Source organism: Pteropus vampyrus, unplaced genomic scaffold (assembly GCF_000151845.1).
Source record: "Pteropus vampyrus isolate Shadow unplaced genomic scaffold, Pvam_2.0 Scaffold195, whole genome shotgun sequence".
NCBI lineage: Eukaryota > Metazoa > Chordata > Mammalia > Chiroptera > Pteropodidae > Pteropus > Pteropus vampyrus.
The window spans coordinates 790,493-817,976 of record NW_011888976.1 but is presented as its reverse complement, the minus strand read 5'-3'; the positions used below and the strand labels follow the sequence as shown (position 1 = coordinate 817,976).

At 44.7% G+C, this 27,484-nt stretch overlaps 1 protein-coding gene across 1 annotated transcript in view; it reads left to right on the top strand.

The window, feature by feature from the left end:
* FLNB (filamin B) overlaps positions 1-27,484 on the top strand; it is a 133,107-nt gene that overhangs the window by 93,856 nt on the left and 11,767 nt on the right. Inside the window, exons 23-41 of the mRNA XM_011371826.2 lie at positions 80-242; positions 860-1,020; positions 3,153-3,320; positions 5,280-5,403; positions 6,484-6,640; positions 7,701-7,890; positions 9,716-9,963; positions 12,638-12,676; positions 13,455-13,557; positions 14,335-14,475; positions 16,739-16,867; positions 17,627-17,800; positions 18,709-18,867; positions 19,180-19,383; positions 20,415-20,567; positions 20,672-20,794; positions 23,302-23,568; positions 24,173-24,310; positions 25,357-25,574. Coding sequence (XP_011370128.1) covers positions 80-242; positions 860-1,020; positions 3,153-3,320; positions 5,280-5,403; positions 6,484-6,640; positions 7,701-7,890; positions 9,716-9,963; positions 12,638-12,676; positions 13,455-13,557; positions 14,335-14,475; positions 16,739-16,867; positions 17,627-17,800; positions 18,709-18,867; positions 19,180-19,383; positions 20,415-20,567; positions 20,672-20,794; positions 23,302-23,568; positions 24,173-24,310; positions 25,357-25,574 — 3,059 coding nt within the window. The remainder of the gene's footprint in view (positions 1-79; positions 243-859; positions 1,021-3,152; positions 3,321-5,279; positions 5,404-6,483; positions 6,641-7,700; positions 7,891-9,715; positions 9,964-12,637; positions 12,677-13,454; positions 13,558-14,334; positions 14,476-16,738; positions 16,868-17,626; positions 17,801-18,708; positions 18,868-19,179; positions 19,384-20,414; positions 20,568-20,671; positions 20,795-23,301; positions 23,569-24,172; positions 24,311-25,356; positions 25,575-27,484) is intronic.

The window sequence follows — 27,484 nt, the reverse complement described above, 5'->3', positions numbered from 1 at the left end:
GATAAAACCCCGGGGTAGTGTCAGTTTCCACAAATTAGATTACTCCTATACATATATTTCTGTTGATTGTTTTGAACAGGCCTCCATGTAGTGGAGGTGACATATGATGATGTGCCCATCCCAAATAGTCCCTTCAAAGTCGCTGTAACCGAAGGCTGCCAGCCATCTCGAGTTCAAGCCCAAGGACCCGGATTGAAAGAGGCCTTTACCAACAAACCCAATGTCTTCACTGTGGTTACCAGGTAAGCAAGGCCCTGGGGTTTGTGTGTCGACTTTCTAAAAGGAGTAGTCCTAGGTAGTTTAACTGCTTTAAAAAAGTTTTATGAGATGTTTCCTACATGTGTGTCATGATCTCCCAACTTTTGAGAGGCACTTTTTTTTTTTTCATTATATTGGAGGCATTTTCTTCTGTAGAGACTTATGTTACAGAGAAAGTGTACCAGAAAAGGAACCAGAAAGCACTTGATAACAGTCATAAAACTGCTGAGCAAACCAGGACTAAGTGGAAGCTCCTTAACTTGATAATGTAGAAATATACAGCCAATCTCATATTTAAGTGAAATATTAGAAGAATTCCTATTAAAACCAGTCACAAGGCACCTACTGAGTTCTACTTGCAGTCCTAGCCAATGCAATTAGATAAGAAAAACAAATGAAGGATACACATTGGAAAGGAGGAGTCAAAGCTCTCTCTATTTATATTACCCCATTGATGAATTCCCTGTGTGAGAGGGGCCACATTAGTTGAGTTGGATTGGCTAAGTGGGAAGTTTGTAGAGGGAGCTGAAATAAATTTTGGCAGTAAGCAAACTGACATAAACCACTAGTACTACTTTGCTTTCTTTTTCACACTTCCCAGAGGGGCTGGAATTGGCGGGCTTGGCATAACTGTTGAAGGACCGTCAGAGTCGAAGATAAACTGCAGAGACAACAAAGATGGCAGCTGCAGTGCTGAGTACACCCCCTTTGCTCCAGGGGATTACGACGTTAATATTACATATGGAGGAGCCCACATCCCTGGTAAGCTATTCCTCAGAAAGGAACCACCAAAATAGTTGATTTTCCATGAAAGCGGATTTGGTATTGCTTACCTCTCTGAATAAGAAAAGTAGTCTGATATTTGTAGTCTCTGCAGAGGGAGAATTTTCCTTAGAGCTGCATCTCCAAGAATATCCCACCTCTCAGTAGGACTGGTAATATGGCCAAAAAGCATTAGCTTGGAGTTTTGACCGGAAATGGTTGTTCATGTGTTGGAGGACCTAGTTCTGAATTTAAAGGAAAGCTGTTCCCCCACTCCCCGCACAAAGTTGGAAATCTCCACTTTATTTTGTGACTGGTTCTTATTTATATTTATCTTATCTTATCTTTTTTCCTATATACGATGTTGTATATATACTTACTGTGTAAGAGGGTTTGTCATCCTCGGCACTGTTGATATTTTGGACAGAATACTTCTTTGTTGTGGGGACTGTCTTGTCCATTGTAGGGTATTCAGTGGCCCATTTTGTGAAACTGAAAATGTCTCTAGATGCCAAATGTCCAGTGGGGAACAAAAATCACCCCTAGTTGAGAACTACTGCTATAAATAATTCAAACAATAAAAAAATACATGACTTAAGTAGTGAAGGGCTCTCCAACATTCATGATCCAGGAGGGGAATTTCCATAGGTTGTAATTGTGTTTGTTTAGTGAAACAGTTGCCACCCAACACACATCTAGAAGGGTAGGTGAGTGTGTGGTGTGTTGTGGATGCAAGTCCAAGGCCGCTAAGGCTGTTCCTGAGTCAGCTTATGCCTTGTCTCAGGTGTGGTGAGAAAGGACAGAGTCCCATCCCAAGAAGCCCAGGGCAGGAGGAGCCTCGGGTGGATCAGTGCTGTTTTTGTCCTGAAGGCCATAAGCCAGAGTGAGACCGAGGGAGATGAGCAGGCTGAGGGTCCTATTTTTGGGTTTCTGGACTGACTTCTCAAGAAGCTGAGTTGTTCCCTAACCAGACACTTTCTTCATTCTGTCTGCTCTTTCCTTTTATCGTGTGCAGCTGTGCGCACACACTCACACTTTTTCTCTTATATTGATCAGAAAGCATTGACATTCAGTTCAGGGTCATTGCACTCATGTTCATTTAAGCCTTAACTCATTTGAAATGATATTTCTCCTGAAACTTTCAGTATAGATTTTTAAATTCCTAGCCAAGGAGACCAGTCAAAGCTCCTGCCTTCCAGAAACTTCCTGTGTAGTGTCTATGTGACTAAAATTCATGGTAACTGCTGTGAAGAAAGAGAGCAGGACTCAGTGACAAGATGCAGAGCCATGGGTACCTTCTGGAGTTTTAGAGCTTGGAAAGTGGGTGGAAGGCTTTTGCCAGAGAGATGACTTGGGCTCCAACCAGGCAGCAGGCAGTGGAAATGAGCATTTTCTGGTTGTGGAGGCAACAAAGCTATTTAAACTTTATCGGGAAAATCTAGTGGATGCCATCAGCTTTGGAATTCCCCTTGTAGAAGGGGGTAAGAGTTTGGCTGACCTATGAGCTTGAAGCAAACGGCCATCTTTTGAGCATACCAGCAGAATGAGGCCCATTTGCAAGTTTTCCCATCAGATATAGATGGTGCCTTTTTGTGTTTCAAATTCTCTGTTGCCTCTCAGAGCCAAATGTCAGCCTCTCCTGGACCTCAGAATTTTTCCAGGCAGAGTCATTTAGTGAAGTGTTGGTTGGTTGTCTTAGTGTCAGATTTCATAGCTAAGGTAACTTGTGAGGTACAGCTGTGAAACATCCAGCTACCTGCTAGCTTCTCATTTACTTTCATGGGAATTCTGGTTGTTAAACATTAGCCCAGTTTTTCCTGGCCTGGTACAAACCCGTAGTGGGGTTATTTTTAACACGGTGTCCTGTCTTACCCGCAATGACATAATGGTTTCCTCTGGTGGTCTGTTGGTGGTTGCTGCTGAAACCACTGGATCAACTGGGATGAGTACATCCGGAGGAAAGCCTGCCGCGATTGATTGATGATGTCTGCTTGGGACATGGAACATGAGAGTTGCAGAGAATGCTTGATATCTACCATCTTGGACTTAAAAGTTATCTTACTCTTGGCTGCTCTCATGCTAAGTCCAGATAACGTCAATGGCGGCTCAGAATCCTGTGACCTCTTTTCCAGGCAGCCCCTTCAGGGTTCCTGTGAAAGATGTTGTGGACCCCAGCAAAGTCAAGATTGCGGGCCCTGGGCTGGGCTCTGGCGTTCGAGCACGTGTACTGCAGTCCTTTACAGTGGACAGCAGCAAGGCTGGCCTGGCCCCACTGGAAGTAAGGGTCCTGGGCCCACGAGGTGAGTATGCATCCTGCCTTCCGGCTGACAGTCATCTGTCTAGGGCAGAGGCAGTGTGACCCAGAGCAGGCACTGTGGTTTTGAGTTTGGACATGAACTTAAAATTAAATTTCTTAAATTATTTTATTGCTCCATATTCTAGCTAAACAGTAGAAGTTCCTGCTTAAAAGGTAGACAGGCTCGTTATTCCTCTAGTGGTCTCTTATTCCCCCCATTTAATAATATGGCTTTAAATGTCTGATTTCATTTTTTTAAAGGTAGTGAGGTGTGAAGCAGGTAGTGTTTGGGCTCTCACATATAATAATTATGCAGCTGTTCCAGTACATGTCTCAGCATTGGTGAGGTGACTGGGATTGGTCTGAATTCAGGTGGGTGGCGAGTTTGAAGGCGATACCCCTGTTTGAGATGCCTCGGTGCTGACATGGAACATACCTCGACTTTCTGGAAATGACAGATACTCACTCTGTTTACATGACACATGGCTTTGTCATTGTCCCAACTCTCTAGAGAGAGGTCTCTTTGGGGACAGGTTTTGTTGGCAGTTTGGTCTACCCTTTGGCAGCCCAGAATTGGAGTCTGGTATGGTGAGCAGGCCGTTTTAGAACAAGGCCCTGAAGTACGTTAAAATTCACCTTTTTTGGTGCAACCACATTTCCTCTTCTAGCATTTACAATGTGCCATTCTTTGCTGAATTTCTTAAATTATCTGAATTTGTCCCTAGTGATGTGTTCTTGGCTTCACAGAAGTAGCAGATAGGGGAGCTTCCTTTTTTGAAGAAGAACTTTCTCCTTGATGGAGTTAGTTCAGCAGGAGGTTATGCTTCTTAAAACGCAAGGTAGAAGTGATTTGAGGGAAATGAGATCATGGGACTGGAATCCGATTCTAAAAAGTTACTGAGCTTCAAGACCTGTATGTGTGCGTGTGCGTGTGCGTGTGCGTGTGCGTGTGCGTGTGAGTGAGAGTGAGAGAGAGAGAGAGAGAGACAGAGAGAGAAAGCTTTACTTAGATATGTACTTTTATTATGGAGGATTCTTAAGTAACAGCCTTTTAATTTTAGCTGATGAGACAGATTCCCAGTCATGGCGCAGCCCCTTGAAAGCCATTTCAGAGTTCTTTAAAGGTGACCCGAAGGGTGACTTTATGGAGACAGGTTTGCATTTTCCTATTGGCTGCTGCTCTAATTTATGTAACCCGAATGCCTCTTGCTACCTTCAGTAGGTATAAGAAATTGTCTTATACCTACTTCCTCTGCTTTGCTTAATGAGTATGCTATGCTTTGGTTAACCTACCCTGCAGTTGATCCATCCTTGATGCTCACGTTTAGAAAACTGGGATCTTGAATCTACCAACCCAATGCATGCCCTGATTATGCTTTAGAATAATCTCCAGTCATCCCCTGCAGGCATCCCATTGATAGTCCCCTCACCCCATGATATTGGCACTCTCACCTGCCCTGCACTTACACCCGGCATGCTGGCACCTTTGGTCTTTGCTCAGAGGTAGCCCCAAGTCTTGACAGGCCAGCCGATTGGTTAATCTTTTTGCTGTTCAGAGTTCTGGACTCTTTGGCCCTTTCTCAGCTATTGGGTAAAATTTTCTACATTCAAAGCATGCTTAACCAGCTTGAAAAGATATAGCATGTCTGCAACATGCATCTTCACCATACTCCCTCCAGGAACAAGTGCGGGCAGTCTCCTTAATTCTACTCTAGGGCGAACTGAGTGTACTTCAGCAAATAACAAGCTAAAAGTGTCTCTTGGGGTCATTACTGCAACCGTGAATTGGGGATCCTGTCTCCTGTGATTTCTTAGGCCTTTGATTTGACTTGCTTGCCTTGATGTTACTCATCAGTGGAAACCAATAGCTCTTGGGGATGAATGTAATCCTTTCTGAACTCAGCCCAGGGTGACGTGTAGAGGAGGCCAGGAAGTTCCTAAGACCTCTCATCTCTGCCCTTAGGCCTGGTGGAGCCAGTGAATGTGGTGGACAATGGGGACGGCACACACACGGTAACCTACACCCCATCCCAGGAAGGGCCGTACATGGTCTCTGTTAAATATGCTGATGAAGAGATCCCTCGTAGGTAAGCTCCTGACACTTAGGGAAGAGGTCCGTACCGGACTCATGCCCACTCCTCTGCAAGTTTGCCAGCATTGTTCTGGTGGCCTACTCTATCCATCCATCCATCCATCCATCCATCCATCCATCCATCCATCCATCCATCCAATCAGCAGGTGTCACTGAGAACCTGAGTGCTCCGCACAGGTGTTACAACATACTAGTCCTGATGTTTGTAGCTCCTGCTCTCTTGCACACTCTGCCCACCCTTGTTTCTTTCATCCATTATTAACTTAAAGACAAGCTGAAATTAAGGAGTTGGGAATCTTTGAAAAAACAAAGAATGCATTAGTTTATCAAAGTCTTAGTTCTGCTGACCTGCATGTAGTTTTCTGATTAGGGCACAGATTTTTACTTCTTTACTTGAGGATTTGGTTAACAATAACATTCTCAGGTGTTGGATAGAAACCTTGTTCCTCATTCATATTAATACAAAAAATATTGCATAAGCTCTTCATGTCTCTGAACAGCCTTCAAAGATTTTTTTAAATCATATTTAATATTCAAAAGTTTCACCTATACCCCCAATATACATATTTTACATAAAGGTATATTCCAATTTTAGTATATGTGCTGCTGAAGTAAGCATTACACAAAGATATGTACATAGCTTTAGCTATGTGGAAATATGATTTATAAGTTATATTTATGTATTGCTTTACTAATAGCACACTAAAGAATACTAAAAATAGAAAAGAGGATGAAATAAAATATTAAAATTGAAGTTACAGTATTCTGTTAACATTTTGGTGACCATTGTTTTAGCATGATATAAGTAGATAAAATGTATTTGACCCCGTTTCCCAAACTAATTTTAGAACTAGTTTGTATCCCCTGGAATGCAATCAGGGAAAGCCAGTTTGCTGTATGATAATTCCTACTTCATAACTGTAAATTTCTGCTGGACTTAAGACATTGACAAAACTCACCATTTTATCTGCGTAGAAATCTCCTTTGCAATCTATTTTCCTTGTGTAAGACAGGTCAAAGGTAGTGAGGTTGACATGTATCCATACTGATTTGGGGTATATGTGTGTCTATCAAGTCCATTTAAGGTTAAGGTCCTTCCCACATATGATGCCAGCAAAGTGACTGCCAGTGGCCCTGGCCTCAGTTCCTATGGTGTGCCTGCCAGTCTACCTGTGGAGTTTGCAATCGATGCCAGAGATGCTGGAGAAGGCCTGCTTGCTGTTCAGATAACGGTAACTTTGAATTATTTTCTGGAGTCAGACTTCATTAATAAGACTTAATTTCCTCTCCAGGGGTAATAACAAGGGTATTAACAACCAATTTATGACCTGATGCCAATGTTTGACAGATTTTTCCCACCGGAGAATCAGTAATTATGCAAGAAAACAAATATGCTTGCCTGAGAGATTTGAGGGAATAGTTCCAAGTACCACGTTTTTAGTGACTCTTATGTATTTTGCTTTCTGTTATATCTATTCCTGTGTTTTTATTTTAAAATGTTTTATACTACTCATTGGATTAGTTAGGACTAAGTTCTATATATTGCTGTAAACCCAAAAATAAGAGTGGCTTAAACACATGGACTTATCCTCTCTTGTTAAAGAAGCCCAGAGGCAAGGCACCCAGGAGTGCTGTGTGGCTCATCAAGGAAGCAGGCTCTGTTTCCCTGCTCCTTTGTCCTTGCGTGTGGCATCCATCCTTAAGGCCTCCTCTTGGACCATGAGGCTGCTGGTGCTCTGGCCATCTGATTTGTATGGCAGGCCAGAGGAAGGAAGAAATCACCTCAATCATCTTTCTTCAATTGTCCTATCATACGTCCCTCCCAAAACTTCCATTCCCTTTTCCTTTGCCAGAAATTTGTCACAAGTTGTGTGGCCATACCTAGTGGTAAAGGATGCTAGGAAGTGGAGTCTCGTATTCTGAGAGCAGTGCACCTAGCTCAGAATTAGGTCCTGTTACTGAAGAGAGAAGGGAGAGAGAATGTAGTGCTGTGCAAACAAAAGCCTCTGCCCCCTTGCCTCCCTATATATCAGTGAATTTTGCTTGACAGAAAAATTACCAAAAATTGACCATGTCCATCATGGTGTTAAAGGGATCTGCAACCCTCTCCTCTCCCCACCAAAAAAACCCAAAAAACAAAAAACAAAACAAGCCCAAATTGTATTAAGCTAGTAATTCTGTTTCCTCCCACTAGAGGCACTAATTAATGGGCAAAACGTGTAAAGGTTTTCTGTGAATGGTTTCTATTTCTTGATGACAGCATCCTAAACAGCATTTCTTTGGGATCCACAGGACCAAGAGGGAAAACCCAAAAGAGCCATTGTCCAGGACAATAAAGATGGCACATATGCCGTCACCTACATCCCCGACAAGACTGGGCGCTATATGATTGGGGTCACCTACGGAGGGGATGATATCCCATTTTCTCCCTACCGCATCCGGGCCACACAGACGGGCGATGCCAGCAAGTGCCTGGCCACAGGTGAGTGCAGGTCAAGGTCAGGAATGTGGGCTTTGGAGTCAGAAAGCCACAGTCTAGTCCTTCTCTGCTACTTAATAGCTGTGTGATCAAGGCAAGATGCTTAACCACTCTGAGCTTCAGTCAGACTTAGATTGAAGATTTTTCTGAGAACGTGTAAATTCAAGGAGCTCTTCTAAGGATCAGAGACTGTTTCACAGGATTATTGCAAAGATTAGATGGGATCAGATGTGAAAAATGCCTAGCACAGGGCCAGATACATGGAAGCTATTATTGTATTACTTTTGAAGTGAGTGCATGTATTGAGATCTCAGCTGTGATGGCAGTTTCCATGAAAAGCAGCAAATCTATGCCTTTCATGAGTAGATGGTTCAGTTATTCAATATCACTTCAGGCCAGCATGAGAGAAACACATTCAAGGATCTAGGTTTTTCCTCAACTCTTGGGACTTATGTCTAAATCTCTCAGGAATTCTTCAGGAATACTTGAGCATTACAGTTCCTTCCATTTCTAGAGCCCTTCGATTTCTGGGTATAGCTCTTAAAACTCTGACGAAGCTTCAAGCAGATGTCAAAACGTGAATCCTCATCTCCAAAATGAAACAATTGCTTTCCTTTAAGTAAAATCAAATATAGTCCACCCTGGATGTGTTCTACTTCTCTCATATCTTGGTTTGTTCTGAATGAAGACAATATTTTAGCTTTCAGAGAAAGCTTTTAGATTTCTCACTTTGGCCCTTTTTGGCTCGCTCACTACAAAATTTGAGAAATTTTGAAACACTGGTGAATCTGCCACCTTCTAGGTCTACGCTGTGCCAGAGACAACTAGATTGCCTTGGCTAACCTGAGGGCATGTTAATATTGGGTGGGGACTTCCTCCTTGCTTTTCAGTCTCTGTTCCCTTCCCCTAGGTCAGGCAGAATCTTGAGTAAATCTCTGCTCAGACTGGGGGTTTATATAGGCCACACCTCTGGGTCTGTCATTCAAGGCCTTGCAACGACTAGCTTCAGGATTCCTTTCTACCACTCCTGTCTGAACATGTTCTTATCACTCCCTGTTGCTTCTGTACATTTTGTTTTTTGTTGTTAGTGGTATCGTTTTGGTTTTTTGTTTACCAGTGTGCTTTAGTTTACACTTTTCTGCAAGCCCTGATGTTGTGTGGCTTCTGTGTAAAGGGGCGCCCACAAGTCAGAGAGAGAGAGAGAGACTGGTCATTGTTTAGGGACAGAGGTTGTAAGCCTCCCCTAGCCAAAAGCACCCATTCTACAGAATTCAGCCATTTCCTCTTTTCTCAGAAAGCCCTTGGATATACATTCTTAGAACTTTTACATAGATGTGCTGCAGGACATTTCTCTGAAGATTGATTTCTTTTCCCCCCCCTGTAACTTAGCTTCGTCTCAGCATTTCTATAGCAGGTTGAGTTGTCATTCTCAATGCCTGGCCTACGTCCATCTGCACTGTTAGATTATGAGCATCTCAAGAGCAGAGACTGGGTTTAGCTCACCTCTGTGTGTACCTGACACTTAAGAAAATGCCCAGTATGTTTGTTGATGAAAGTTAACTTTCATCCCCATACCCTTGAATTCTGGCAAACCAGATCCAACATTTGGTTGACACTCAGAGCTTGCAGATTCTTGATAAGTAATGGATGAAATGCTCCCTTAAGCATCACCTTCCCCAGGTGATCTCTAGGACAACTCTGTGTGGCGGCACTGAAGGTGTAACATTTATAGATATAGACAACATGAATGGATGTGATTTATTTTGGGGCCTCCAGTGTGATCGTCCACAGCTGAAGCTTCCATTCTTTTTCCTGAACTTTTTTCCAGGTCCCGGAATTGCCTCCACAGTGAAAACAGGGGAGGAAGTGGGCTTTGTGGTTGATGCCAAGACCGCTGGGAAGGGGAAAGTGACCTGCACAGTTCTGACCCCAGATGGCACTGAGGCTGAGGCTGATGTCATCGAGAATGAGGATGGCACCTATGACATTTTCTACACAGCTGCCAAGCCAGGCACCTATGTAATCTATGTGCGCTTTGGTGGTGTTGATATTCCCAACAGCCCCTTCACTGTCATGGTAAGGAAAATTTCTTCTCTAGAGCATGCTACTATTAGCAGAAACAATAACAGCTGCCATTTATTAAACTCTGGCTAGCACATCCCCTTCTACACTTTTTTTTTAAAATTTTTTTCTTCAGCGGTCATGACCTTGTAGGGTCCTAGAGGACACTCTAGAATCCCAGGACCCTTTGGCTCTAAGAGTTTTTAGGGAATCTTATTGGTCACCAAAGATCCATCATGCTAAGGGTCTTAGGCAATGTCCTAGCCTAAGCATTATTCAGAAAGATACACTTTGACAAAAAATGTTTGTAAGTAAAACATTACAATTTTTTTTTTTTCTTGCTAGTTCTTCCTCCCTCCTCCTCCCCCATCTCCATGGCCTGGAGAAGAGAGGTTCCTAATGCTGCTTTCTCTGGAGACCTGACTTTGATATCCCAGGACTAGATGTACCTCCAGTTGCGTTTTGGCTATAAGGGGAAATAGCTTGTCTTTTGAAGCTAGAAACATCTCTGGAAAAAAAGAGCAACCATTATGCACACCTCTTGGCCAGAGCATGACTTGGCCCTTTAATTTTCAATCTGAGTGACTTGGAGATCTTCTAATTATTAAGATTCTTCAACCAGGAAAAGGTTTAGAAACCTTATGAGCATTCCCTCATTTAACCCTCAAAACAAGCACCGTTGGGCCTTTTGCAAATGAAGTATAGGAGCAGGGATCAGACTCAAGCCTGCTGAGCCCAAAGTGCCCACTCTAGACAGCCACTGAGCACCGTGCGGTCCCCTTCACCTGGTGTCCTTTGATGCCACAGGCAGTGGCCACACTTGACCGCAAAGTTCATAGGCCTTAACACAGCCTTCAAAGCCCTTTCTAATGATTATACTTTACGCAACAATGGAGAAGGGCATGAAGATTCCATTCCAAACAGAAGCCCAGGTCTGTCTTCTAAACAGTCTATAATCTATTGTAGCTTCCTCGCCCCCGCAGCATCCCCTCCCCCCGCCGCCCTGCTTCCATAGACATTTGTTTATCTTTACATGTGTCAGAGGTCTGGAGGCTCTTTTATGTCTCAGGGATTACAAACACTGTCAACTTTTGATACTGTTCATTTAGGAGTGTTTTTCTCCTTCAGGGCAGAAAAAAGTACAGCTAGAAAGTTGATGTTCTTTTCATTTATGGAGAAGGATCCCAGTTGTGATTTTTTTTTAAAGAATCTCCTTGGCCCATAGTGGGTTTTATCTGGTTGTTTAGAATTATATAGGCTAGAAGAGCAGAGGTCACAGCCCTTGCAGGTGCGATGAGCTGGCGATAACAGACCACATTAGGAGGATCTCAGTGAGAAAATCTGTGTGAAAATATCGCAGATCATTTTAGCAGACAAGTCAGCTACCTGAAGTGGGAGCCACCAAACTCATTAGGAATAAATGTCCTCTTGACCCAAGAATGTACACAGAACAAGGATACTTTGTGTAGGCACACTGCCCCCTAACCACTGCTGACGGCAGAAGGGAGGATCACCCACAGTACCAGGTTTGGGTCTTTATTCTCCTGTCCTAAGCTTTCTCCAGCCTTACCTAGGTGGACTGACTTTCTGTTCATTGGCTTCTTATAGGTAGATTCCCTGCCTCCCTCTACAGTCTTGAGGCCAAAAGGACACGAACACTCAGTACTGCCTTTGCAGCAAATGTCTTTAGGATACCCAGCAGGCTAATTCAATTAAATACATCATACAGAAGACATGCACATGAAGTCACGGGTCTAGCTAGCAGTTTATCTGCTTGTCACTGTTGAGAAGTCTTAGTAGCACAGCCATTGAAAGGTCTTCCTCCCCAGTCAGCGTGTCCTGAGGGGGCCCTAGATGGTGGGCAGGGGGTGCTGTTCCAAATGTCGAAGCTCACAAAGTTGCCTTTGTAAGTGAAGCCCCCTTTCTGCAGATGATGAAATACACAAGATGGAGTAAACGTGAGCACATGAGCCTTCCTCCAAAGGAGAAGCCTTTTGATTCTTGTTGCTTATTATGGTAGAAGAGGGAGCAGTTGGATTAGGAACATGAAGTCTATGATTTAAAAAGAAATGAATTTATAAAAACTTTTAAAACATTAACTACTATAGATACTTATCAAGTCACAAGAGACCTCTTTCCCAGTTTCATGCTGCAGGGGTAAGTAGTATTAGCTTTTCCATTTGTACAACAAACACAGCAGTTTTGTGCCTGGGATCACACCATACGCATTGCTTTGCAACTTGCTTTCTTCCCTCACTACGCCATGGGTAGCCTTCCATATTAATTCATGAGGCCTGACTGCTTCTTCAGAATGGCTGCACAGTGTTTGACTATGTAGACCTACATAATTTACTTAGCTGACTCCCTCACAGATGGACATTTAGGTTGCTTCAGGTTTTCATGACTACAAACAGCTCCAGTAAAACCCTTGCATGCGTCACATATCTATGGACTTCCCTGTTAGTGGGGTTGTGGGTTCAAAGGGCATGTGAGTTTGACATTCGAAGAGAGGCCGCCAATTTGCTCACCCCAAGGGTAGGAAGAAAGTAAGCTCACTGTAGAGCAAGTGAATCTCTGCTGTGAAAGATGGAGCAGACGGGGAGGAAGCAGCTTTCAGGTTGTAGAATCTGCTAAGAAGCAATGTCCCTCCAATGTGATTCCCTACTAATCTCCATTTGCCACCAACCAGGCCACAGATGGGGAAGTCACGGCTGTGGAGAAGGCACCGGTAAATGCATGTTCCCCTGGATTCAGGCCCTGGGTACACTTTTTGGTTTTTTGTTTTGTTTTTGTTTTTGTTTTCCCTTTTTGCATTTCTGTGTTTACTCAGCTTTCATTTCAGAAAAGCTACAGCCTGCTTCTGGGGATTGCTTAAGCCTTCTGGGTGTCCTGGTCATTGGTTTGTCTCTCACTGATCAATCCATCACAATGATCCCTGCTTTCTCTGTAATGAGACCCACCCATGTCATCATACACGCTCCACGAATTGCCGGCCGTCATGTCTGTGATCATGCTCCATATAGTTTGTCTCTGCATTTAAAGAGGAAGATGGACAGCTGTCTTCAGCCCTCCTCCTGACCCTCAAAGCCACTACTTTTGCACATTTGGTTTCTGTTCAAGGGGAAAGCCACCCGCTGCTACTCTCTGCCACTTAAAACACACCTTCTTTTCCAGGCCACAAGCAACTAAACCTTTCCAGATGGAGCCTCTTGGGACTCACAGATATTTCTGTGTCTCACTTTTTCACTTTCCCGTGGGCACTGCTGGGAATTTTACAAGCAAACTGCCTAGTGATTTTTAGCAATTGGTCAGCATGACTTCTTCAATCCCTCAGGTTCTGCTCTGGCCTCAGGGCCAGTTATATAAAACTCGTACCACACAGACAGCCACATCCCCAAATCTTGGCTGCACTGGCTTACAAAATTCCCAGTTGCTCTGCCTGCTATAGCTTCACTAGCCCATGCTGTTGTCCTCTTTACCCAGTGACCACTGCTTCCTGTTTTTAGGTCACCGAAGAGGCCTATGTCCCAGTGAGCGACATGAACGGCCTGGGGTTTAAACCTTTCGACTTGGTCATTCCGTTCGCAGTCAGGAAAGGAGAAATCACTGGTAAGCCCTGTCATGAAAGCCATCTCATTCTCAATTGCTCACATTAGCTCTCCACAACGGTGCCTGGGAGGTGGTTCTACCTGTCCCCAAGAGACCTGTGGTCCTGATCCTAGCATCCCTGGTTCTTGCTCTAGGGGACCCGTCCATGAGCCCCTGAGACTGCAGAATGTTCTGTGTATCTATGTGTCTTTGAAGAGGTGTTTCGTTTATCACTTGCATTACCTCCTGGAGAGAACTGGATGTTCTCTCCCAGCTAAGAACTACTGTTTTTCGAATACCTCTCAACGATAAGATTCCTGTTTCCCGTTTTTTTCCTGCCTTCTCTTATTCGTCCACATTACCAGATATGGTATTGACACTGAGATCTATAGTATAAAAATTACTTTCTCCACCACCTCCTTTTAATGCCTGCTTCTCTTTGAGTTGATGCTCTGCTAATTCTCCTCTTGTAATCTTCTCAAGTCCTTCTTTAGCTTCTAATTTGTCAGTACAAAGTAGAAAACCCTTTACTTAAAAGGGTTTTCATTGTTGGCTTGCTGCATTTTGTGGGAGGAAAAGGGTACAAAATAAAGGCAAATACATGTCTATTTTTTTGTTGTTGTTGTGGAACTTGGATGTTTTAGGCAGCAGTAAGTGTTCTTGGATCTGAAAACCTTTATCTTGACAGCCACCTGTGTCTTTGGGCTCAGCTTCTCTGGGAAAAGTTGCTGGTGGGCTCAGCTTCTCTGGGAAAAGTTGCTGGTGGGCTCATTGCCCTGTCTCCCTGTGCTCTAATAGGAGAGGTCCACATGCCTTCTGGGAAGACAGCCACACCTGAGATTGTAGACAACAAGGATGGCACAGTCACTGTCAGATACGCCCCCACTGAGGTCGGGCTCCATGAGATGCACATCAAGTACATGGGCAGCCACATCCCAGGTGAGTTGGGCTTGGCGCCTTGGTCGGCACACCCCACAGGACTCCAAGGTCCAGGAACCTGAACTTCTGGGTGGTTTACAGACGTTTAGTTAACTGCCGTGTGGGAGACAGTTCTCGTGGCAGGTTTGGGAATGCATTGTTGGCGTCCCTCTGACATCAAACAGCCTGTGACCCCAGCAGAGCCAGCTGATTTCCAGAAGGGATGATGCAGCTAAGCGTCCTGGGTCACAATGCAAGCCCTAAAGTCTGTGATTGTTTGTCTTTGTCACTATGCTGAGTGTGGCCAAAGGGTGAGCTAGGGGGAAAATATGAGGCACATTGAGGGACTTTCCAGCCTGGCCCACAGAACCCTGTGTGGCCTTGGGGGTTTGAGGCGGGAGAAGAGGTTGTAAGAAGAGGCTGCCTTATTGTAGCATTGCCCTTGACAAGGAAAGCCAGCTCATGTTTCATGTCCATCAACTAGTACAGTGTAGTTCCTGTTCTTTTTTAAAAATTGTTTAAATGGTTCTTTATTTTAATATATGAGTAGGCAACATACACAGTTTAAAAATGATGTGGAGAAAGGTTTTCTTCACACCCATAACCGCCATCTGTCCTGTCCTTGAACCTTACTGTTGATTTTTTATGTTGGACTGCAGAATATTTTTAAGACTCTACAAGCAAATGGGAATACAGATTTTTAATTCTGACCTACATTTTACATAAATAGTAGCATACTCTACATGTTATTCTGTCCTTGTCCTTTTTATTGTAACAGTACATGCAGGAGAACCTTGCACATCTGAATAATAGAGCATCTTTGGGGTGTTCTACCATTTGGGTGAACCATTCATATTTAGCCATTGCCCCCATTAGAGAACATCTAGGTTCTTCCCCCTTTTTGCTATCACTAATTGTGCTGCAGCGGATAGTCTTTCACATCCATCATATCACACTTACGAAGGCATTATCTGTGAGATTTAGTTCCCGGGGAGGAATTGCTGGGCACAGGTACAGGCATCTATTTTGTTATATTGTGACAAATTGTACTTCATCAGGCTCTTCCAATTCACACACACACTGGCAATGTAGGAGAGCACCTGCTTTTTCACAGATTTGCCAGTGGATATACTATCAAATTCTTGGATCTTTGCCAAACTGATAGTTAGAAAAACAGTATCTCAATGTTGCTTTATTTGTATTTTTCTTATGAGTGAGATTGGACAACTTTCTCTATGTATAAGTACTATTTGTGTTCCTTTTTCTGTGAACTGAACGTTTGTATCCAGTTTGGCCCAGTTTTTCTATTTGGTTATTGGCCTTATATTAGTTTCTGAGAACAATATGAGTACAGGAGACATTAGCCTCGCCCTTTATGATAGAAGTTGCAAATATTTCTCCGAGTTTGATGTTTGCTTTAGTTTATGTGTACATGTGTGTATGATCTTTGTTCAAAGCAAAAATGTATTGTCTGCTTCTATTTAAATATTCTAAAGATGAAGGTGTAAGAGAGAGTAAAAAATGTCTTTCACTCATTTCACTCCTACTTCCCCTGCTGGTGTGTGTATCTTTTCAGATATTTCTTTCTCATGCATACAATTTGGTTCTGTTTTCTTTTAAAAAGAATGGGATAATGGTGTTAGTATTATATAGCAACTCGCCCTTTTCTCTTTTTAATGCAACACATTGTGGATAATCTCTCAAGTTAGTATATACAGATCTCCCTCATTCTTTTTAATGACTCAAGAATAGAACAATGTTTATTTAACCAGTCCCCTATTGTTGGACACTGGAGTCTTTTCCTGATTTGCATCTGACCACTGTGGAAATGGAAGCACTTGCATAGGGCTGGGAGTGGGAATGGGTAGGGAGGACCACTGTGGGATAAATCCCACAGTGTGGGGCAGGCCTATGGGGCATGGGCAAATGGCCTCCCCAAAAGAACTCTCCAGTTGTGTTCCCTCTTAGAGTGAGTCATTTCTTCACACGGCAAGCTGTTTCCTCCTTAATAGTCAAGTTGAGCTGGACTCCTCTGCTTTAGCACCCTAAGTCTGGAGCAGCCTCAGGATTGTTTTTCTTGTATAACATTGAAAGACAATAGTGAATAGGCCCCATTGTGTGTCCCAGGATAGTGAGCTTCACCAGAGTCTCATTTTGCCCTCTGCCTCTCCATAGGAGACACCACACCTGCACTGTTAGAGGAATGTGAAGACACTGGCTGTTTGAGGTATGCACTCCCCTCATCAGTGACACTCAATTTTATTTGTGTTCTTTGCAAACCCAGAGAGCCCGCTCCAGTTCTACGTGAACTACCCCAACAGTGGGAGTGTTTCTGCATATGGCCCAGGCCTGGTGTATGGAGTAGCCAACAAAACTGCCACCTTCACCATTGTCACCGAGGATGCAGGAGAAGGTACCATGTCATTTATGTGGTTATATGTGCTTTCTTCTTTTCATTGGAGAGCCAAGTGGACACAATTCCAGGTCAGCTTTTAAAAATAAGGCTGTCGGATGGTAGTATTTGTCTTAGCTTTTGATGAAATATGAACGTCTTATGTACAGCTGTTGCTTTGTCTTCTACCAAAAACGAGAATTTTTGAAATCTTTTTGGTTCTGATTGGAATCAGATTCATGTTGTGAAATGTTTTATGTGACTTGCTTAAAATTTAAGTGTTTTAGTTAATGACATTTTTGGTTTTGTTTTTGCACATGTACGCACATCTACAGGACCGCATGAGCTATTTAGTGGCCCATTCTAGATAAAGCTCTGCGTGCATACCCATTGTCTTCATGGACATACTTTAACGTGTGGTTCTGATGTGATTTCCACCAATGGCATCCAGCATCTGACTAGCAGTGATAGTCTGTGTTACTCTCTCTCGCATGTGTGGTTGGCATACAGGGCTCCATTTCTTTCTCGTCCCACACATCTAGAAGAGTAGAGAGGACATCAAGGTTACTTTTAGTGAAGAATTTGGGTGGTGGAGTGCCTTCCTAGTGGGCCTTTCACCTTGTAAATTGCTTTGTTTTGGCCTATGCCCCTTGCCCGCAGCTGACGTGGCTGTGTCAAATTGATGTTCCCGGACTCAGGGCTGCCCTGGTGAATTGTTGTCCCTGTGGAAATGAGGAAACACTCTCCCTGAAGGCCCTCCTTCCCTGCTTCCATTCACAGGTGGCCTGGACTTGGCTATTGAGGGGCCCTCAAAGGCTGAAATCAGCTGCATTGACAACAAAGATGGGACCTGCACAGTGACCTACCTGCCTACGCTGCCAGGCGACTACAGCATTCTGGTCAAGTACAATGACAAGCACATCCCTGGCAGCCCCTTCACAGCCAAGATCACCGGTAGGGTTACCTGGCTTGTGGGGGCTTCTAAGTGGCATGTATGGCTGTCCCAACAGCCTCTCTCCCAATGAGATCAGGGCAGCAGGCTAGGCATCTATTTGAGTTTAGGTTTCACAGAGACCCTCGAGGGAGGAACCGGGGGTGCAAGACCAACTCTGGATGGACTAAATTCCTCCCTTGGCTGGTAATGCAGGGAAAAAGCAAGTATACCATTTGGAGTGCACTTATTTTGTGTCAGCCTGACTCCACCATGCAAATAGCAGGCCTTCAGATAGAGGTATTCAGATGATACTTATTGCTTGAATACATGAGCTCAAAGATGCCCTTCAGTATCACCACTAGATAGCTTTTCTCTCCGTTTTACAGATGGGAAAACTGAAGCTTGAAGAGATAGTGGCTTAGCCAAGTTCACATCTGGGTATTCTGAGATTCAGAATGAGGTTATCCGATTCAAAACCCTGCTGTTAACCTCTGTTGTGCTTGCTGTGTTCGGATCGTGCTCTCAGTGGGTTATAAAGAAGATACACAAGACAAGGTTCTTGCCTTTAAAGTGTTTAGACCTGTCTGAAGCAGCTGGTAGTCCTACGTGGAACGTGATGAATGTTTACCTGAGAAATGCCTAAGGGGATGGCAGGCAGGTGCCTTCCACTGGCAAAGATTCCTTTAAAAAGTGGTTCGTGAGGACTCAAGGCTCCAGTTCCTGCCAGCAACTAGACTTCCCTGTAACCAGGCATAAGTAGAAATCATTCATTGTTTATTAGGTCCACTCACTGTCTGAAGCATGTTTTTTTCACTTAATTTGGGGTAATTAATTCTCTCCTGTTCATCTCTAAATGGCATGTGGAGTGAGGGCCCCGGGTAGCTGGGTGACCTCATGTAATGGGAGCTGTGTTGGCGGTGTTTCCTAGACGACAGCAGGCGGTGCTCTCAGGTAAAGTTGGGCTCTGCTGCTGACTTCCTGCTTGACATCAGCGAGACGGACCTCAGCACCCTGACGGCTAGCATTAAGGCTCCGTCTGGCCGTGACGAGCCCTGTCTTCTGAAGAGGCTGCCCAACAATCACATTGGTGAGTCTAAGGCTGCCTTCCTGGCTGGAGCTGGGACATCTTGGGTAGGAGATGGGGATTCCTTCAGTCTTTTCCTGGGAAACTGGTAACACATTGGAGTGTGATACGATAAACCTGCTGGGTCACACGTGTGAAAAAAAAGTCCAAGTGCATTTCTGTGTTGTGAGGTTGACCACCCTCATGGACACTGAGTTGCCAGAAAGTCAGAAAAGAAGTCGTATTTCCATTCTTGTGAGTGCGTGTCCCTCCCAGTGCCTCGCCTTCATCCCCTTTCCCCCCACCTTATAAACCCCAATCTGTGTCCTGGTCCAGGTATCTCCTTCATCCCCCGGGAGGTAGGCAAACACCTGGTCAGCATCAAGAAGAATGGCAACCACGTGGCCAACAGCCCTGTGTCCATCATGGTGGTCCAGTCTGAGATTGGCGATGCCCGCAGAGCCAAAGTCTATGGCCGCGGCCTGTCAGAAGGCCGGACTTTCGAGATGTCTGAATTCATTGTGGACACGAGGGATGCAGGTATGTAGGGGTGGTCCCAGGGGACAGGCTCAGAACTTGCGGGAACTGGCTGCTTTCTGCTCAAGCTGCTTCATCCTTTCGTCCTACTAACTCCCTTTTGTTTCTGAGTGTCCTTCAAGCTGTCAGTCCTTATACCTGCATTATCATTTAAATCCTATGACCACTGGTAAAGTAGGTATCATCTGTTTTCTAGATGAAGGAATTGAGGGGTTAACATCCCATCTGCTTCTGGCGTTTGAACCCTGAGCCACTACAACTCATAGATCTCTCTTTCTTTATGTTCTCCTGCCATTGTTCTCAGCTTCCCAGGGTCTCCTGGACTCATCCCAAACAAATAATGTTGGGCCAGCTGGCCAAGATTGTGTTCCACTCATGGTACTTTCATGGAGAAGAGGAATCTCTTCCTGTTTCCTCTTTGAGATGGTTTGAATTAGGCTGGGCCTCTCCAAATTATTCCACATCCCAGTGTCTTCATCTTTTGCCTTCTTGAGTGACGGCTGTAATATTGGTGACTTTTAGACAACGTCATATTCCCAGGGGAGAGTGCTGGCGAATTTCTAGTCCTGATGGGCTGATGTTCCCTGTTGATTCCTCATGTTGTTGAACCTTCAGATCTGCTGTCTTAGTGGTCTCTGGCTAGATATCCGAGGCAGCTTAAAAATGGAAATTTTTAGGCCTGTGGCTGGCAATAAACCCACGAGTCAATGCATGCTGTTCTTGGAGGCATGTGGGCATTGCCCTCCCCCATGGGTTCTGCAGGACAGGTGCCCCGTGGGATAGTAGTAGATATCCTTGAGAAATGAATTCTGTGGTCAAAGCCACATTCAGCACGTTACTTCACTGTGGGATTTCTCAGAGCCTTTAACTTGCTCCTCTCTCTGGGACTCTCCATCAGGGGCCACAGTTACTTTCTTTTTGCTCTCTGGAAATAGCAGTTTGAATTTCCAGGGTGAGATGTCTTTTCCGCATGCACCGAGCTCTTTTTTCCTGATGAGTTGCTGTCACAACAGCCCCGGACTACTGTGTTGCAGGTTATGGTGGCATATCTTTGGCCGTGGAAGGCCCCAGCAAAGTGGACATCCAGACGGAGGACCTGGAAGATGGCACCTGCAAGGTCTCCTACTTCCCCACCGTGCCTGGGGTTTACATTGTCTCCACCAAATTCGCTGATGAGCATGTGCCCGGTACGTGGCGGTCCCCTCTCCCCTCCCCTCCCAGTGCTTGGGTTTTCTGTAAATTCTGTGCCTGGGCTCTGGGCTGCACACCTGGGCCTTCTCGGTTCTTGCAGGGAGCCCATTTACCGTGAAGATCAGCGGGGAGGGGAGAGTCAAGGAGAGCATTACCCGTACCAGTCGGGCCCCGTCTGTGGCCACTGTCGGGAGCATCTGTGACCTGAACCTGAAAATTCCAGGTGAGCATGAGGGGCTCATGGGTCAGGGCAATGGGCTCCACTGGAAATAAAGTCCAGGCATGACTCAGACGGCACTACCAAGTTCACTATGGGACTCTTTTTTAAATTTCAATTTATTAATTTACCTTTTTAATACTTATTTTCACAGAGGCTCATCCAGGAAAAATAAATCTGTTTACCTGCGACATTTTTCTTCTTCCAAATGAAAATAGCTTTATCGTATCACATGGGGGGAAAATGGATATGCGTTTAGATTTTAATTTAGTATTTGTCTAAGAGTATAATGTCAGTGAGAGAATTGGCCCTGCTGATGCCAGTATCTGGAAATACTTAAGCAGTGTCAGCCCAGTCTACTTTTTATGACTAAAATTAGAATGAGGGCTGTGCTGCAGGCTGGCTGGGTGGGTACATCTAGCCCTTTTGGCTGTGAATGGTTCCGCATGGGGCCAAATTAGCCAGTAAATGGCCATAGTCTTCCTGAAATGTCATCCAGGTTCTTTGTATGAAGAATCCTCCCAAAGAGAGGTTACTGTGAAAGTGAAAGTTTTGAGGCTCCGCTGCCCAGACGCTGGCATGCACTGTGGAGTTGCACATATTCTGTGGAGATGGAAAATCTAAATAATCTTCAGATGACAGTCATGTTCTGATCCGGAGAGGGGGCTCTTTCCTTACACTGTATCTCCTGTCTTTCCTGATATATTGCTTATCTGTTTGCCCTCTGAGTAGTATTTGGTGGGTTCTTCCTATGTAGACGCAACGTTAGTCACATGTGAATGTGGTAAAAGCCTCATTGCTATAGTGTCCAGATAGAATCATTTAAAAAGATGTATGGATTGTGATCATAAAAAGTTTATGTGGTCAAAAATGAGGGAGGTATGTGTCGCCTCATATCCCAGCATCCAGGGAAATTGTGGTTCATGTCTGAGGCACAGAGCTGGACCCCAGATGCCTGCAGCCTCGTGGACATGTGGGCACAGTTTCAGATCACACTGGTGTACTTCTCAGTGTATTGCAAGCCTCTTTGCACATCAGAAAATAAACTCCCACGTCATCTTTCTAATGACTATATAAGACGGCATTTCACGTCAAATGCACCACCCTTCATTGGGTTTTCTCATTTCACCTACACTCATTTCCATCCCTCAACTCCTATAATCAGTGCTCTGTGGCATCCGCCATCATTTGCTCAAGCTCTTATCACATCAGAGTGCGGCTGCTGGGCTGGTAAGTTTCAAGCACTGCTGGGCCTTGGCAGCCTGCCCTCCGGAAAATGAGTTGGTGCTTGTTTCTCAGTTTTCTCACCAGAACTAGGCATTATCTTTTGCTCTCACTCTGACCAATCCGATGGGAAAATAATGGTAGCAATATTCAATTTCATTTCTCTGGTCACTAGTGACAGGGACTGTTTTTATTTCCTTTACATTTCTCATTTTGCAAATTATCTGTTCCTTTGCGTATTTGTGTGACTTGGACAGTTACCCTTTATCTTCAGTCTTTTCTGGCTCTTGACTCCTTTTTACCGTTTTCAGTTACTTAGTACCAGATGACTCGGTAAGACTCACTTTTTTTCCCCTCGTTACTGAAATGATCCTCTCTCGTCAGTAAGAATGGAAGATGGCTCACCAGCTTCCAGATATCCTTGGACCCGGGCCATGTGGAGTGACCCTCTCCTCAACCTCCCTTCCTTTCTCTGTCCTCAGGACTCAAAGTCATGCGCTGCTCAGCCCAGATCCTGTAGGGCTGGAGGGTGCAGTTTCATGTGGCTCTAGGTGATGGCATTATTTGGTCACCCAGCATGTGGCGTGCCTGTCTCCACCACATCAGTGCAGGCACAGTCCTTGGCATGGCATGAGCACCTCGGGTGGAGCAGACGTGGTCTGCTTCCCGGTGTTGGCGACCCGAAGCATCACTTTTCTGAAAGTGTGGCCTCTGGTCTTCGGTTTGCTCAAAGCTTTGCTCCCGCATGGTTTCCCTTTTGCTGTTGGGACCAACACATTCACCTTTTTTCTAAATGCATTTTGTCATGTTATCTAAAAGAAATGCCAAGGCTTCTTGACAGTAAGGAATGACAACTCTGGTGTTTTCTGCCTTTACCTGCCTATGGAAAGAGCCCCTATAAGCATGATGGATGGCCCACATGTCACATTTTGGCTCAGAAATATCTGCACTATTGTAGTTTTTATTTATGTGCTTTAACTATCAGCTCAGGCTCTGGTTTGAAACTAATGTGTGGCATTAACTCAGATCCATCCAGGAAGACTATGAAAGTACTCAGTGCAGCAAGAAGTGTCAGTGCCCTTAGAGTGTGTTCTCTGCACTGGGTGGCTCAAGGGTCCTGGCTCTCTCTGTGCTGGCCACAGCTGCCCAGGGACTTGAGGGAGACAAGTCCAGCCCAAGCACCCCACACCCCCGAGCTGCAACCGCCTTGCCCTCTGCTGCTTGCCCTGCATGTCCTGTTCTGCCTCTGGCCCTTGCTTTAACCCCCCCAATCTCCTGCTCCCTTTCAGAAATCGATAGCAGTGACATGTCGGCCCACGTCACCAGCCCCTCCGGCCGTGTGACCGAGGCAGAGATTGTGCCCATGGGGAAGAACTCGCACTGTGTCCGGTTTGTGCCCCAAGAGATGGGTGTCCACACAGTCAGCGTCAAGTACCGCGGCCAGCATGTGACCGGCAGTCCCTTCCAGTTCACCGTGGGGCCGCTCGGTGAGGGGGGTGCCCACAAGGTCCGAGCAGGAGGCCCTGGCCTGGAGAGAGGAGAAGCTGGGGTCCCAGGTGAGCATTCCAGGCAGGCATTTTACTTAGATGGAAAAGAGTTGAGCCTGGCCATGAGAGCACCCTGCACTCTTCACCCTGTTCTGAAGAGAATGTGTGATTCTGACGGGTGGCAGTAAGGGGCATTCTTTAAAGCAAGGCTTCTCTGGCTCAGTACTTTTGGGAATTGCTCACCTACCCAGAGCTAAACAAGTTTTTTACTGAGGGACTCTTTTGAGCCTGTAATTAGTTACTGCGTGTAAACCTTAAAGAAGTGGGGAGCAGAATAATGAAGCTGCTTCTAGAGCATCTTGCAGGGCTAACGTTCTGTGGAACACGCCAGATTTCTACAAAACCCATTGTTGGAAGTTCTGTGGAGACAAAGCTAAACATTCTTATCTTTTTCTAGCTCGGTTTGGAGGTGTTCAAAAGACACCCAAGATTCTATGAAAGTAGTATAGTCATGGATAGGACCCAGGAACCATCAACAGTACCCTTGCTTGGGTTCTGCTGGGGTTAGGGAAAGAAAAGACCTGTCAATAAAAGTAACCCAGCACTGCGGATTTGGGCAAGAAGAGAGGCCAGGGTCAGGCTCAGTCACTAAATAGGTGTTTCTTTGTTTCAGCCGAGTTCAGCATCTGGACCCGGGAAGCAGGCGCGGGAGGCCTCTCCATTGCTGTTGAGGGCCCCAGTAAGGCTGAGATTACATTTGATGACCATAAAAATGGATCATGCGGTGTGTCGTATATTGCCCAAGAGCCCGGTATGTATTCGAGAGTCAAATGAGGACATTTTCCTTGTTTAGAGATGGTTAGGTTGTAAGCAACAGAAACCCATCGAGCTAGCTCAAGTAAAAGAGATATTTATCTCTATGGACACATGGGAGCACTGCCTAGAAATCCAATCACAGGAAATGCAGCCAGGCCTCAAAAGGGCAGGAATTCTTGTTCTCATTATCACGTTTTGTCCTCCATTGGCCTCTCTGCTTCATGCTTTCATTCAATTGAATTCTTTCCACTGACCAGCCTCAGTGTCCACCCTCAGCCACTGTCTGCTGTGGCCATCCCAAAAGAGGGACCTCAGCATCCATGCTCCCTCAGGCAGCAGTCCTTACCTTTTGTGCCGTGGGTGCTTTTGGCATCTGAAGCCTGTGGAGACCATTCTCAGGATAATGATTTGAAAGACATAATATAAATTACATTTATATAAATTACATTGAATTATAAACAAGTCAATTATATTAAAATGTAGTTATCAAAAGCTTACAGGAATAAATGCGTAACATAGCCATGTGTGCACATCTTCATTAGTACATTAAATCGTGAGATTTGGTGATAGCCTGTTAAACTTAATTTCAAAATAGTGATGAATAGATGTCAAGGTATATGTAAAACTATAAAATGATATGAAAATATCAGTAAACGTTGCTGGTGACAAAATCACAAGTACCTTTAAAGTGCTGTGGTTTCTTGTCAACATTTCTAAAGAAAGGAAATGCTAATTTTCAGCTGAGGTTGATGAAAGTAAAGATGTAATATTTTTCCCATTCAAGTTTCACGAATCTCCTGAGTTCTACACAAAGGCCTTTTGGGGGTCCCTGGGAACTCGTGTTAAGAATCTCTGCCCTTGCCCAACTAAGAAAGTCATGTTGGCCCAACCTGAGTCAGGCAACCTGCCCTGAACCAATCAGCCATGGCCGTGGAGGAGGGGCAGGGTCTCTCAGAAGGCATTTTAGGCCTAGATGAAGAAGCAGGCCTCTCTGTAAACACCTTCCTGGAATCTCTGAAATGATGATTCTTGTCCCCACAGGTAACTACGAGGTGTCTATCAAGTTTAATGATGAGCACATCCCTGAAAGTCCCTACCTGGTGCCAGTCATCGCTCCCTCTGACGACGCCCGCCGCCTCACTGTTATGAGCCTTCAGGTGAGACGCAAGGAAGCATCCATCTCCTTGGCCACAGGCCAGCCAGTGAAACCCTGGACTCCTGAGGCTCCTTCAATCCCCTTTGGTGCTAAGGGTCCGGTCTTATTTTGACCACAGATGTTACCAATTATAAGGGAGTTTTCCCATGGCAGAGTCAACTCCTCAAACATTTAGGACAGGAGACAGTTGGGGTGAGCAAAACAGAGCCACAGTCAATAAAACACCTCAGTGTTTGAGGACAAGTTTGTTTTTTAAATATTTATTCAAGAGGAACAAAGGAGGCCTGTTAATAATTGTTAAGTGATAAGGAGAGCTTTCAAAAACTAACAGTCCTGTGATGTTTAGCCTGCTGTTGTTGGCTTCTTTTTTCTCAAGAAAGTCAATTGTGCTTTATTTTATTTTAATGATTTATTTATAATTAAGTGCAAAAGGCACTTTGCTAAGAACTTTATCAGTGTTAGACCTCGTTAAATCCTTACAACAGCCTGGTGAGTGGGTTTCTCTGGACTTCATTTTAAAAATGAAATACTGAGGTGTAGAGAGGTCGCGGCTACCAGGAACGAGCTAGTATGAGGCACAATGAGGTCTCTGTGGCTCCAGAACTCGTGGTCTTAACTGCGCCCTCCCCATTTCACCCCCTGGCATTGTGGCAAGTGGCTACACAGTCCAGCCTATTAGAATGCCAGGAAGTGAACTTTACTTCCTGTCTTAAACAGTTCACTAAATTCAAGGTTGCATTGGAGCCTTCAGCCAAACTAAGAACCATTGGGAGGGCCAATTTTGGGTCTTTGCTCAGGACACTAAAAAATAATTAGGTGTCTGAATCAGGAATAGCAATTCCGTTATTAAACAACACCAGCATCCCATAATAGGATTTCTGGTTAAAGGAGTTTCTAAATAGGCTTCAGCTGCTTCCCCCACAGTTCTTGAAAATCCTGGATTGATTAAAACCCAGTCTCGTATCTCAGATGGGTGATATCATTGGATCTGGTTCATACACTTGGTTTACATTTGAGATTTTAACCTTACCTCGAGGGGAATTGGTACTGCTAATTGTTCCAAACATGAGAGAACCCAAACAGAACCCAAGCCAGAATCACAGTCCACTGATTGGAGAGGCCTCATCTGGAGAATACCAAGGGTGCTAACTGGTAACTGTGGTGTAGATGCTTTTCTTGTGTTTCATTTAAAGGCTTCTTAACAGAAGTTCCTTTTGTGGCCAACTCAGCTAAAACCTAGGAGGGAGATAAACCCAGCATTTATTGAGGGCAAAGAGTTGCCTTCATGCATCTCGAAGATTTCTTTCGGATCTTCCGAGGTGTTTATCTCCCTCTTGAGGATTTAGTAGCAAGCGGATTCAGGTAATGTAAATGGTTTTGTCCAAAGGGAGGTGGTTTTGAGAAATCCTCTCCAGAAAACTTCTCTGTAGAGTCCTCTCATCAGAGTTTGGTCGTAAATGCTTAAATAAGTATGCGGCAGGCTGTATATCCATCAAGTTTTTGTAACCAGCTGCTACAGCAGGAGCTATGACTGGTGCTTCAGCTTTGTCCCATTCTTCCCGGGTCATTTGATGCCTAGTGATATGTAAATTATTTATTGGAGATTTACCGGAGGCCCACCCAACAACATCTGGTATTGGTTAGGAAAGAGAGGCATATATTGTTGTGTCTTGCTTTTGAGACTTTTTAGAAAATTGGAGTTGGCTGGCATTTTTGTGGAGGAGGGGGTGGTGAGATGGGTTGATCTGATGATCAGAGATCAGATTCCTTCATTTTGAGTTTGGTCTGTAATCTAGTCTGTGACCTCTGTGCAGTCTAATAGAACGTTCTGCAACAATGGAAATGGCCCATACCTCTGCTATGCGGTACAGTGGCTACTAGCCACAGGTGGCTATTGAGGCCTTGAAATGTGGCTAGTGGAAATTTTAATTTTATTTAATTCTAATTGATTTAAATTTAAATATACAGTGTATTTAGTCACATGTGGCTAGTGACTACAAATTTAGGCAGCGC